Below are 13,816 nucleotides of genomic sequence, written 5' to 3' on the forward strand. Positions count from 1 at the left end.
GATGTTAAAATGCTCTCTCAGGCTAATAATTCTAACTAAGTTTGACTCATTTCCTATGAAAATTGAGCAAAAAATGCTCATCAATGTGTTTTCCCTATATAAACTATAGAAAACTTGATCCCCTCCCCAGGGAACGTGAGACCTCAGGGTCATATAATTTACACTTTTTGTAAAGGACCTTAAGACCTTTCTATCTATGAAAAGTATTTGATTCGACCATTTCCAGAATTTCTGAAGATTTTTGAAGTTTTAGTCAATTTACCCCCCCCCCTTTGACCGCGCTCCTAAGACCCCTGGAGGTCAGTCATAGAAAATTTGTAAATAGGGTTTAATTACCATCTCATACTGATAATTCTGACAACATTTGACTCATTTCCTATTACAAATGACCAAATACATTTTGCAATGCTCAAAAATGTTTTTCCCTACATATAGTAAACTTAACCCCCTCCCCAGGGGGAAACGAGAGACCCAAGGGTCATATAATTCACAAGTTTTGTAAAGGACCTTAATATCTTTCTATTTACATTGCCACATTTTAAAAAAATATATCACATATATCTGACATGCATTGATTTCGGATGTGATACGAGAGCATCCATTTAGAAACTAAGGTAATATTTCATAAACAATATGGTGGCCACCCAGACCACTATCACTCGAAAAGCGTCAATTCATCCATGCCGTCTAAAGTGCGCCTCAAAGGAGAAAGGTTACATTGAATTTCTTACAGTAATGTTGTAGTGGGTTCAATATTTCAATGTCTTATGCGCAGTTAGGCAAACTGTTACCTATTACTATTACATCAATTAACATTATACATCCGGTGGGTGAGTTTTGGATATGTGTACATTTCTATTATCCGTGTAATTCTACAAATGTTTCCAGAAAGGAAGGGAGATAACCGCGATAGGTCAAGCCTGTGTTTACTATCACCTTGGCTGCCAAACACTTCAAGGTTGTGTACTTTACTGGACACAATGCGTTTTGTGTCATTAGGAAATCTAACGGGACATCCTTATTCTTATTAGAGTTCTTGGCATCAATATGAGCGCCATTTTCTATTAACAAATATGCCAAGTCCTTCCATTTGTTTGCCCGACCTGGAACATATAGTTGTTTCTGCCATGATGATACGCAGTGATGAAGAGGCGTGTTTCTGTCCTCGTCTAAGGCGTTTACACACGATCCTGTTGTTACAAGGCAGCGAACGAGATCGAGAGATGGAGGAGCAGCATTCCTTTGTTGTAACTTTAAAGCTAAGTGTAGAAGCTGCTCACCCTGCTCGCTAGATGCCCCCAGCATTACTGCTCGCTTCACGTGGTCGGTGAATCGCACATTCTCGGCAGTCTGATTCTCAGAGTGGAAAAAAAGTTCCACGAAATCGTTGGTGATCATAAGTAGCAACTTGAAGTGTTGGAATGTGTTCTGTTCTAGAGGACGTATGTTAAGAAAGTCTGTGAAGTCATGTAGATGTGTAACTAACATTCCAAACACATCCACTATATCGCTAGCCTGTACCTACAAAAGACATTCGGTAAGGGTGGAAATTAATAACAATTTTAAATAATAATTTTCAATATCAAATTTACTATGTTTAGAAGGAAAATAAAATATTTACAACTTTGAATCTTGTTATACGTTGTCAACCGTTTGTTATTGAAAAAAAATGAGTATTTAACATGTTAGATAAGGATTGTGTACCTTGTCATTGATTTGTCCAGAAGAGCATTTTGCAAACATCTTTCTGAATAGGCTCACAATTAATTGCAGGTCTGTTACTAAATCTTCGTCAGAAACCATCTCTATTAGTCTGCGTAAACTGTAGGCATATTTCCACAGATCAAAAGCGCGCTGGTAGTGAGAAGAACGAGAATACTTTTCTCCTCTGCTCCATATCTTTGTTATCGTGATATCGCATACACCTAAGATTCTTTCGCGCGTCAACAGTACATGCATGTAAATTCTGTCTTTGTCCGCTGCCACCAATGCTCGAATTTCATGAAGTGTTGTGCACTCTCTGTGAAATCTGTAGACCTGTTTGGTTGCATCTGGAATGTTTTTTGTCATAAGTGCCTCTTTGTTAGCGTATCTTAAATCCATAGACTTTTTCCACAGCTCCAGTCCCTCTGGAATGTTATCTTGGTCGTCAATCATAGTTGCGCCCAGTAATTCATACCCATTCACCAATTGTGATAACCTCATGACAGTATTATCCTGAATAAAATCAAATATTGTCCTATTCCCGTGTATCACTGCCAGATATATTATGTGGACCTCTGCGAATGTTGTGACAAAATGAGAAGCTCCGGCGTTAAGTAAGACTTTAACTATATCACACCTACCTTGTTCAATGGCGAAAAATAGCGCAGTGGATCCATCGGTGCCTGTGGTATTTAAAGACGCGCCGTGATTAATCAGAAACTTGCAACAGAACCATACACTGTCATCATCAAGCATGTACAACCTTTCAGATTCGTCTGCTTAATGTTTGCACCGTTCTCTAGAAGATATTTTACGATGAACAAATTATCACGATAGGAAGCACATATTAATGGTGTTGAATGGCCTGTGGTGTTTGCATGGATATCGGCTCCGTGGGTAACCAGGATCTTCACAACAGACAAATGCTGCTCAGCGACGGCCACCCATAATGGAGTCACTTCGTCTTTAAAGTTTATTGAAACCATTTCGTATGAACCACGCAATTCAATATCAGGATTACATTCGGATAACATGTACCTAACGATATCTTCTCGACCTTCTTTACAAGCGAGAAAAAAAGGTGCGCGATTCTCTGCGACATAATTAACTATTTTACATCGCCCCTCTTGATCAAATTGGTTTAAATGTCCTTTTAATGCTTCCAGGTAGTTGAACTTGATGAAAGTTTTGACAGTTTTGCTTGAATTATCCAGCTGACTTGGGATTCGATTTGACACAGACGAATGTTGTTGTTCCATACTACTGTGACTAATATCTCTGGATGGCATTACCTGTATTTGGAATGTATGAGTTCATAACTGATACTTATCAATGAACACAGTATGACAGTGATATTACAATACAAGTTACTATATAACGAAGGCAAAGTAAAGTCCTAGATTAATAATAATAAGATTTATTGCGTACACAGGCAAAATATGGTGTCCACGTAAACCTTGAAAGATCTGACACACGAAGAAAGCGGTTTATACACGCACATATCTGGATGTCGGAAATATATTTATGTTAGTCTTAACGTTGTAAAAACTTAAAAGCTCACTACTGTAAAAAAATTGTTGGCAAGTCAACAATAGATCAACAAACAGGAAAAGAATCAAAGTCGGTCCTCAAAAATTATCTACAATATATTTGCTTACGAAGTCTTTTTTTATTTATATTATCAAGTACCTTTTCTATGAACATGGTACCTCATTAAGAACAGTGCACTACCTTGCTTCTGATTTTCACAAACACATGGCCCCATGACAACATCCTACTAACCAATACATCTACGAATATTTAACTAGAATTATAGGTCGATTGTTCTATTAAATACATTGTCTTGTCATCTGTGTCAAATTGATTATCAAATAGAAGACAAACACAAAATTGATATTTACCAAGACTTAATTTTAATTGAAAATATCCAATCAATATTCAATCAATAACAACCTTCATTATAATACTTAGCCTTCAATGGGAATATTAAACTATATTTGTATATATTTTTTAACCTAATAGGAATGGCAGAAGTTGGCCAAAGCTTCAACATGAGAATTAAAAACAGCTAATATTAAAATGGAAACTGGGAACAGGAAATTCCACAAAATAGAAGCTGTTGTATATAATAGACTTACAAATTCTATATCAGCATTTTCTGTTGCTCCAAGTGAAACACCGCCAAATGGAATTTACACGGAACAATTAATTTCACGACAAAGTTCAGATAATTCTTGCTACCGCAATATGTCCCAAACAATCTGTGATGCCCTGGAATAACTTCCACTGCACTCTGGGAAATCATGCTGAAGCCTCGACGAAGGATCTTCACACAGGAAGTGATGAGCTGAAACATACAAATTAAAAACCGACAGCAGAAACGAAAGATATCAATCAGCACACTAGCAATAGAAAAATGGGTGGGAAGGGTGGGTTTTTTGGCAAACAAATCTATGGGAGCAAATATTGTGCACCTTCCCTGTGCGTAAACTAGATTAAAAAGGATTTTATTCACCTCCCAACAGGAGAGTTCCACTGCTATAGAAGGACAGGGGGCGTAACTCTTTTGTCTTCATCTGATAAACTGAACTAATTGAGAGACCATTAGTTCTTATTATCAAATAGAAGACAAACACAAAATTGATATTTACCAAGACTTAATTTTAATTGAAAATATCCAATCAATATTCAATCAATAACAACCTTCATTATAATACTTAGCCTTCAATGGGAATATTAAACTATATTTGAATATATTTTTTAACCTAATAGGAATGGCAGAAGTTGGCCAAAGCTTCAACATGAGAATTAAAAACAGCTAATATTAAAATGGAAACTGGGAACAGGAAATTCCACAAAATAGAAGCTGTTGTATATAATAGACTTACAAATTCTATATCAGCATTTTCTGTTGCTCCAAGTGAAACACCGCCAAATGACAACATTAGATGTTGTCACCGCCAACAGAAATGCATTACAGTCAGGACAATTCCAAGAAAAAATGGCCAAATATAAATAAATTTGCTGCGTAAAGCCAATATCAAAAATGGCATATAAAATGCTAAAATAACAAGATGCACCATACAAATAAGTGCCAAGCCATATCAAAAATGGCATATAAAATGCTAAAATAACAAGATGCACCATACAAATAAGTGCCAAAATAACAAATATGAGGAAGAGCAGATGTCAAAATGAGCCAATTGCTCTGCTGGAAGCGTAACCAAACAAATGTACGCACAAAAATTATGCAAATCGCATAAAAGAGGACACCGACCCAACCAAAATTTGGGCGTTTTAGGGCGACCACAAATAAAACCAGCAATATCAAACTCTTCCTCCAAAATATACAAATCAATGCAGCATAGCAAAACAAAATCAATCAATAAATTTTGTATTCAATTTTTTTTTTTTTTTTTTTTTGGATTTATGATTGTCCTGACTGCAAGCACCAACTTAACGAAACGTGCACCAAACAATTACCAACTACATTTGCTTAAAACTAAAGCAACCAGGCCCAAGTGCCTAATTCGCCAAAAGGAGAAGAAACTCTTTCTGTGCTAGTTACAAATGCTGCAAACGATACAAAAAACAGATTACTATCCGACTCAAGTGAACACCATCCGAAAACAAAACTTAGTTCTTATCAGTTATTTCTGGATGTCTCAATGTAACAACCACCTCACCTACCATTGCAAGACCCTATCTGGCTAATGATTCTCACTGGAATCAGTTTAACTGTAAATTAACTTCACCCCGCCAATTAATGTGCGGTAAAATGGCTGACACACCAGTCTATTGGTAGGGAACATATCCTGAAAATTCGTCAACAATCCTTAATATCAGCCTATGCCTTAACTCGCATGAATTAACCTGTGCTACATCATTCACCCCACAATGTATAACTAAATGGGCTGGTGGTTCAACAATTGTAAAAGGCGAGCTGAAAATAATACCGACTACAAACCACTGATAATATCTGTATTAACTTAACTAACAACTCTGGTGATCATGAGATAGGAAGACGGCTATCAACTCTATCATATAGTCTTAACATGAATTACAGACATCTGTTTGTTTTTGACCAGACTTATTACCTACTACTCCAGAATTTCCATACATATAGAAGCCACAACTCCTGGTCCACCTGATACCATGGCAATGAATTGTGACGAACCTTTTTAAGGCGAAACTGTTCGTCATAAGATTTCCATGTCAGTCCTCCAGTTCTCCTGGCCCCTAACTTAACTGTATGCATATACTTTAACAACCCAGAAATATCCTCAGGATGGGCAGATATATAGACAGAAATGAAAATAGTAAAAGCATCCGTCCACATATCAATGTCATTTATCTTCACACTCTTTTGTTTTTCTTACATTACCAACTGCCCGTTAACAACAGAAAAATGTTTATCTTCAACAATTGGGGCAGGTTTTGACAAAAGCTGCCCAAGGCCAACAACAAATTCCCTAATGATTATCTTTTGTCTTATAGTGCATGATACTGAAACACCCAAATCGTCACAAACGCTTTGAACCTGATGTAGGATTGGGTTAAAATGGCTTACATTTCATGCCAAAGATTGTAATGAATTCTGAATTACTAGTACCTTCAGGCCGGGGAGTTGTGCAAACCAGCTCAGTTGCCTGATGGACTGCTTCCACTAGCTGTTGGGCAACCCTGGCAGACACCTGCTCAAAACAGACTCTAGCTGATCTGCTGATAAAGGACCATGGACCGGTTCCCTGTTACCCTTTGACTTTTAAACATATCTTATTGTCATAAATGTACAAATGGATTAGGCAGTTATTTCAACTTAAGAAGCCTTCTTCAATCAACATAAAATATTTACAGGTGATGACATACATACTATAGGTATAAATAATAATTACGGGTATATTTGTCAGAGTATATAACAACAAGATATATACTATGTATTATAATATTATGTAGAATTCCAAATCTTCTGCTGGACTTTATAAATGAATGCACAAGTTCAAATACATGACAGTTTACTTCCAAAGCCAAGTTTCCATTTCCATAAAGTAATAAATTTAAATTTACTTGTATATCTAAATCATTTAAAACTTGGAGCATTTCTGTATGGGCAGCAGCATAATTTGACATACAAAAAAGAAATGGTTAGCATTTTCACAAGTGTAGCCACAATTTATACAAATAGAATTTGGTGCCAAATTTACACGGAAAAGGTCATCGTTTAGAGAACTACACTGATGACTTAATTTAGTATGTATAATATTAAATTTTCTTTCTCCATAATTAAAATAACATGGTAGACTCATAGATATAGACTGAGAAAGAGCTAGTTTAAAGGAAGAAAAAGGTAAAGATTTAACTTTAACATCTAAGTTGTTCGAGCTTCTTTAAGTAGTGGGAAAGAAAGATTTTGTTGTAGTGGAGTCGATAATAAGAATTTGGAAACTTTCACAATTTCTTAAAGTATAAGGATTATGATAGCCTAGTAGGAGGTAATAAGTTATTTATCTTATAAAGTAACTGTAGTTTTCTTTTAGCTCTTCTGTCTGAAAGGGGTTCCAAATTTGTTTCAAAATATAATGATTCATTTCTAGTATAACACGGTAATCCGCTAATAATTAGCCTGAGAACATCCGTCCCAAACTTCACATGCATATTCAAGAACAGGTAAAACAAAAGACTTATAAATTCTTAAAAGAGCATCATGCTTTAACATATATTTGATTTTCCTTAGGATATTATTATTATTATTATTTTTTTTTTTTTATAACTGATTTATAAATTTCATTGATGTGATCAGACCATTTAGCATTTGAATTAAAATGACCTCAAAATGTCTATGAAAACTACTAAAATCTAAAATGTTCCATCAAAAATTAAGTCCAAATATTTGTCAATGTTATCAAAATTTGATATAAAAATTACCTCAGTTTTATTAGGATTAAAAGAAACAAGCCACGTTTTTGCCCATCGATTTGATTTATCTAAATCCCTATGTAAATCTGTTTCTAATTCACGACATGAAGATGATGACTTTATAAGGGTAGTGTCATCAGCGAATAAACGTGTTGTTGATTGAAGTTCATCAGCTAAATCATTTATATAAATAAGGAAAAGAAGTGGTCCAAGAATTGAGCCTTGAGGGACATCTTCTCATATCATACCAATATAAGAAGAAGAATTGTTTATAAATACGTTTTGATGTCTTTCTCTTAAGTAATTTTCTAACCAGGACAATAGGTTACCCAATCGAAATACCATATGATTTTAATTTAATTATAAGACCTTTGTGCCAGACTCTGTCAAAGGCTTTAGAAATGTCACAGAATATCATACAAATACCGGGTATGAGATTTAGACAAATGTTATGGTATATTTATTTCAATTAATTGGTATACTATTGAATGACCAGGCATAAATCCGTCTTGAAACTGGTAAAATAAATAATTATTATTATTAAATAATAATGCACGTGCTTAAACATTACCCTTTTAAACACTTTCCCAACTGTGAACAGTAGAAAGGAGAGAAATGGGACGATAGTTTGATATAGAATGTCTATCTCCTTTTTTAAAGAGAGGCATAACTTTAGCCATTTTCCATTCATTTGGAAATATACAGGTAGATGAAAGAACCTTAAGAGGTTTACAAACTGTATCAGCCATGTATTTAAGTCTATGGTGACTTATACCATCTTCACCTGAAGCTTTTCCAAGCTTTAAATTAATTAAAACATCACAAATTTCATTAGAAGTAACAAGTAGATTATTTAAAACACTATTAGTTTTCAACTGTAAAATAGGCACTTGCTATCGTCAATATTAGTAAACCTACAGAAATATTCATTTAATAGATTTGCCTTGTCTTTATCATCTACAATGTTACCCCCACTAGCTACTGCTGGAGCTGTAACACTCGAAGTACTGGGACCATTCTCACTCCGACTGGCTGCTGCACTCAACGACATGGAACCATTCTTGTTCCTTACATAGGGGCTGGTAGAGAGCCTCGAGGGTCGCTTTCCCTTACCCCGCACGACTGAAACTCAAATAAGGACATATAGAACACATGTCGACATTATCCGACATACAAACATGCCCCTACATCCTCGGTAACTCGGCATTGGACATTTACCTATCAGCGTTAGCTACTGTTGTAGCGGAAAAGATATCACCTTCTGAATGACTTTTCCGCTACTGCAAGGTCCCTCTATAAAGGTGTGGGAAACCAAATCAGGTACGACCGACCATCGATTATGTCTTGTCAAAAATTATTCCGATCAAACACGGCTTTGACACATACCTGGGTGTTAGTAGGGGATGTTATTCTAGCTGTAGACGTCCAGTTTTTAAATTTTTAACCATTATTTAATCAGATAGATGCATTTGAATCCAATGTTGACAATTTCTCGGCTAAAATCGAGCGACATTTTGTAAACTACCGCCGCGCATGCGCCAGTCTCCGAGAACATTACTTGTGAGGCCCCATGGGGGACACTCATATATGAGTCATATGAAAGGAGTAGGTCTAAAAATTCGGGTATTTTGGCGATGTCATTTTTAAAATGAAATCAAATAGTAAAATCACTAAAATGAATACACAATATTTAAGTTTCTTTAAGCATTCTGAGAAATGAAATGGGTAGTAAGAAATTAATTTAAGATTAAACAAATATATATAGGCCTATATAAATAAATAAATGATTTGTATCAGATTTCTTTTCATAATTAATGATATATTTCTTAAGTAAATGACTCTTATCTTGTCTGATTCCAATATGTCTTGACATATTGTCCATGATTTTTTATTGACTTTTTTTTTTGCATTTTTTAACAATGCACACAGTACATGTATATTTATAAATTGTAGAACGCATGGGTAATACAATTTTGACTTTGACATTATCATTTAGAATGGAAATTTGTGGAAATATTCTTATAAATTCTAGCATCAGAAACTATTCGTGATTTTCTCTGTTCTCATATTTTTTATAATTCATAAATGAATATGTCAATACATATAATCTTAATATACTTATAATCAATATCAATAAAATTTCATACACGTGCATTTCAAGCCACATTTTATATAAATTATATTCTGCATTTCCAAATAACTTTACCATGTTAATGTGTGTTGATGAAGAAAACATCAAGAATATCTTCCATTTCCAATCAATCAGAATTTAATTTGACATCAAAGAAAATCACCTACAATTCAAATCAAGTTTAAACTTTATAATTAGCTTGGTTTATTATGTTTAATGTTGTAGGGCTTACATGTACATGTAAACAAACTACAGAAAAATCCTGCAGTTGAGTTTTGAAAAAAAATGGAAACACATGTATGCACTTTCCAAATAAATATAAATTCAATAAGTTTGACATAAAAGATAATAATTAATCATTCTAAAAATAAAAACAATAAAAAATAAAACTTTCCAAAAAATACAGATGCTGATGATGAATTGAACAGTTTTTCAAACAAACTATGTTTTTTTTTTTTTTTTTTACATCTTTTTAACTTAAAAAATAAAATAAAAAAAAGTTCTTTTCCTCTTTTTCATGTTTTTATATATATTTATAATCAAATTGCTTGTCTATCCATTGTATGTGTTGTATGAACATTTGTCATCACCCCTAATGGGCCTCACAAGTAATGTTCTCGGAGACTGGCGCATGCGCGGCGGTAGTTTACAAAATGTCGCTCGATTTTAGCCGAGAAATTGTCAACATTGGATTCAAATGCATCTATCTGATTAAATAATGGTTAAAAAGTTAAAAACTGGACGTCTACAGCTAGAATAACATCCCCTACTAACACCCAGGTATGTGTCAAAGCCGTGTTTGATCGGAATATTTTTTGACAAGACATAATCGATGGTCGGTCGTACCTGATTTGGTTTCCCACACCTTTATGGAGGGACCTTGCAGTAGCGGAAAAGTCAGTCAGAAGGTGATATCTTTTCCGCTACAACAGTAGCTACTATCAGCGTTAGCATATATAACGCCCGGGGCACCGAGGATGACAACACTTACACATGATCAAAGGGCAGCAACTCCCATCAACGACAATACCAAAGTCCAAACACAACTTAAACGAATTAAATATCGCCACTTACATTAAAAATAATGACGACTTACAGTCTGAAAATATATCATGATACGAATAAAAATAGTAATACTCAAAATCAATACCTAATTCATGTCTCCGCTAATGCTAACTCCGTTTGCTATGAACTAGAAGTGCAAGATTAATTCTACAATAAAATAAAAATACCGAAATAAATTCCGGTATGGGATAATGCAGTAAAATTCCGGCAAAATATTAGCGACGATGCCAGGAACAAGACATTTCTTTTTAAACGGTGTTAACAACTGGAACCGGGACGAACACGTGTTCGATGGTAGGAAGGCCATGGCCGCACCATGCGGTACGGCTGACCACACGATATATCAAAATCGAACGACATCCGCTTCAATAGATTATACAAACCAATTCTGTATAACAGACACACAAAGAATGTCCGTATGAACACTAAATTACTGCTGGCACCACAAAACTTCAACAAGCGTTTTTTTTGGCAAACAAGCGTTTTTTTTGGCAAACAAATCTTTGGGAGCAAATATTGTGCACCTTCCCTGTACGTAAACTAGATTAAAAAGGATTTTATTCACCTCCCAACAGGAGAGTTCCACTGCTATAGAAGGACAGGGGGCGTAACTCTTTTGTCTTCATCTGATAAACTGAACTAATTGAGAGACCATTAGTTCTTAATAATAGAAAGTTCATTAAAATGATTGCTTTTGCTAATACGGGACCCTGTACATACCTTTTAAACTCAACCCCCTTGACGATATCAAACCGAAAGTAACCACACTGGAAACCCCAGAGGTATACATGCCATTGTATAGTATTACATTGTATGTGTGTGTACTCTTGGTTACACATTGTGCACACGGTGTGAACTACGAGTGGACACGGAGTGCACGAGGTTTAGACTACAGGTGGACACGGAGTGCACGAGGTTTAGACTACAGGTAGACACGGAGTGCACAAGATTTAGACTACAGGTAGACACGGAGTGCACTACGTGTGAACACGGTGTCCACTACAGGTGGACATCGTGTCCAGGTAAAATATCCACTACATCCAGACCACAGACAGACTAGATGATGTGCCACAGAAATATGAGAAAATATGTATTGATTCTGCAGTCTATATGGACTTTGACAGATAGAAATAGTTATTGCGATCAGAAACATAATATTTATTGCAACATAAAAATTGCCGTTAATTACTGGAAATCATTCGTTGTGTAATGTTTATTTGAATAGATACATATAAAGTAAAATGTATCAATATATATTATCATACAATTTAATTTATAAATAAGGACGTTAATTATAGAATTTATAAAAGCAAATCAACTGCGTTGCAAATTAACTGCGTACGGTAAACCACATACTGGTTATGTCTCATCAATGGATAGTTCCCAGTAAAAACTATTTTTCTTAGCTAGTGATAAGTAGTTTAAAGATGAAATTCTTTTTCGTACGCATAAAGTGATGAACCTTGCTTGGAGTAAGATTTTTAGTATAAGCAAATCGTCGCCTTTTGATCGGCAAATTATTTTGATTAAAAAGAATATATTGATGGACATAATAAAAAGCAAGGACATATAAACATAAACAAATTAAATTCTTCATAAAATGTTTAACTATGTATGTATGGAATATAGTTTTCTAAACGGCAAGGTGCGCGAAATAGTTTGTATAATACGTATACGTTTGCTACATGGAACCTGGCGCGTTGCAAAGCATTGGAAAAATGAGAAATCGTCCATAGACGTTAAAAATCGGCATTAGAAATTACACTTTATATACACTCAACCGATTGAGGAACCTGTAAGCACTGGCTTAAGAAAGCAAAAAATTATTATCGGGCATGTGGCTGCTCGTGAGCTTCAACACTGTTCAAAGGACCGATCGCTAAAATGTAGGTCACATGTCTGATAACAAATCAAACAGACAGAATCAAAATAAATCCAACTTCTACCCATTTAAACTGTAGATTCATAGTTGTTGATTAGATTCTGCAGAAATATATATAATATGTATATATGTTTCTGGATTCTGAATTTGTCATAATAATTTTAATTCTAGAAACCTTGATAATTTGACAATATCCTATTCTGACCTTCTTTTATAAACCGCGTGAGTTATATGATAACAATATATATATTAATGCATGATCCATACATGTAGTATATTGTTTACTTAAATTTGCCTGCTCGAAAGAAAAACCCCTAGGCTAGGACTGCAGTTGCCATGGTCACTTGGACTTCATACTGTTCCATCAACCACACGGGTATGATAATCTAAATTACCTAACATTGGTCAGAGTGGGACCAGGGGCCTGGGGCCTTCTTTGGGCACCCTTCTATATGTTCAGTCAAGTGTATCACAGACTAACAACACCTGTATACATGTAGTACCTTATCCCAACCCCAGGAGGTCCATTTATAGCATGCTGTACCTCGGTGGCAGCCTCTCTACAGACATACATTTTGTACTCATCACACAAATACGTACAGTTATACAACAATGCTAGTCAATAGGGATATGTGTTTTAACTGGTAGTGCATTTTAATTTATTTGATAATGAAGCTTTATATATTAAAATTAAAAATAATCTAAATACCAAGTGTATAGTTAACTAAAACATTTATTTCAAGATTATTGGAATATCATATTTCATCCAATATCTTTTCTTTAATTTAATTTTTTTTACATATCAGAAACCTGATTATCATGACTATGTATATAAAATACCATATTACAATGTTGAATAAGTACCTAATCTACATTAATTTTGATTATAATATATACATGTATTATTGGTAAATTCAAGGTTGTGACAGACATGCATGATTTTACGCATTGTACAGCTACCGTCAGCTCCACTTCACATCTGCCTGTCATGACAATAATTGAGGTGTATTCTATATTTTTGCCAGCTAGTTTTTACCTCGTCCCTCATCCCAATCTACACCCCCCCCCCCCACCGGAACCGGTGTACATGTTTACTCAGGCTCTACAACAAGCATGTA

At 34.9% G+C, this 13,816-nt stretch overlaps 1 protein-coding gene across 1 annotated transcript in view; it reads right to left on the minus strand.

Moving 5' to 3' along the window:
• Positions 1 to 282: 282 nt before the first annotated feature.
• The window catches only part of LOC138334445 (uncharacterized), a 47,053-nt gene continuing 33,519 nt past the window's right edge, over positions 283 to 13,816 (minus strand). The window contains 5 exon segments of the mRNA XM_069283108.1: positions 283 to 1,521; positions 1,705 to 2,432; positions 2,435 to 2,996; positions 3,986 to 4,051; positions 8,564 to 8,742. Coding sequence (XP_069139209.1) covers positions 859 to 1,521; positions 1,705 to 2,432; positions 2,435 to 2,996; positions 3,986 to 4,051; positions 8,564 to 8,742 — 2,198 coding nt within the window. The 3' untranslated portion in view covers positions 283 to 858.

The sequence above is a fragment of the Argopecten irradians genome, chromosome 11 (assembly GCF_041381155.1).
Source record: "Argopecten irradians isolate NY chromosome 11, Ai_NY, whole genome shotgun sequence".
Lineage (NCBI taxonomy): Eukaryota > Metazoa > Mollusca > Bivalvia > Pectinida > Pectinidae > Argopecten > Argopecten irradians.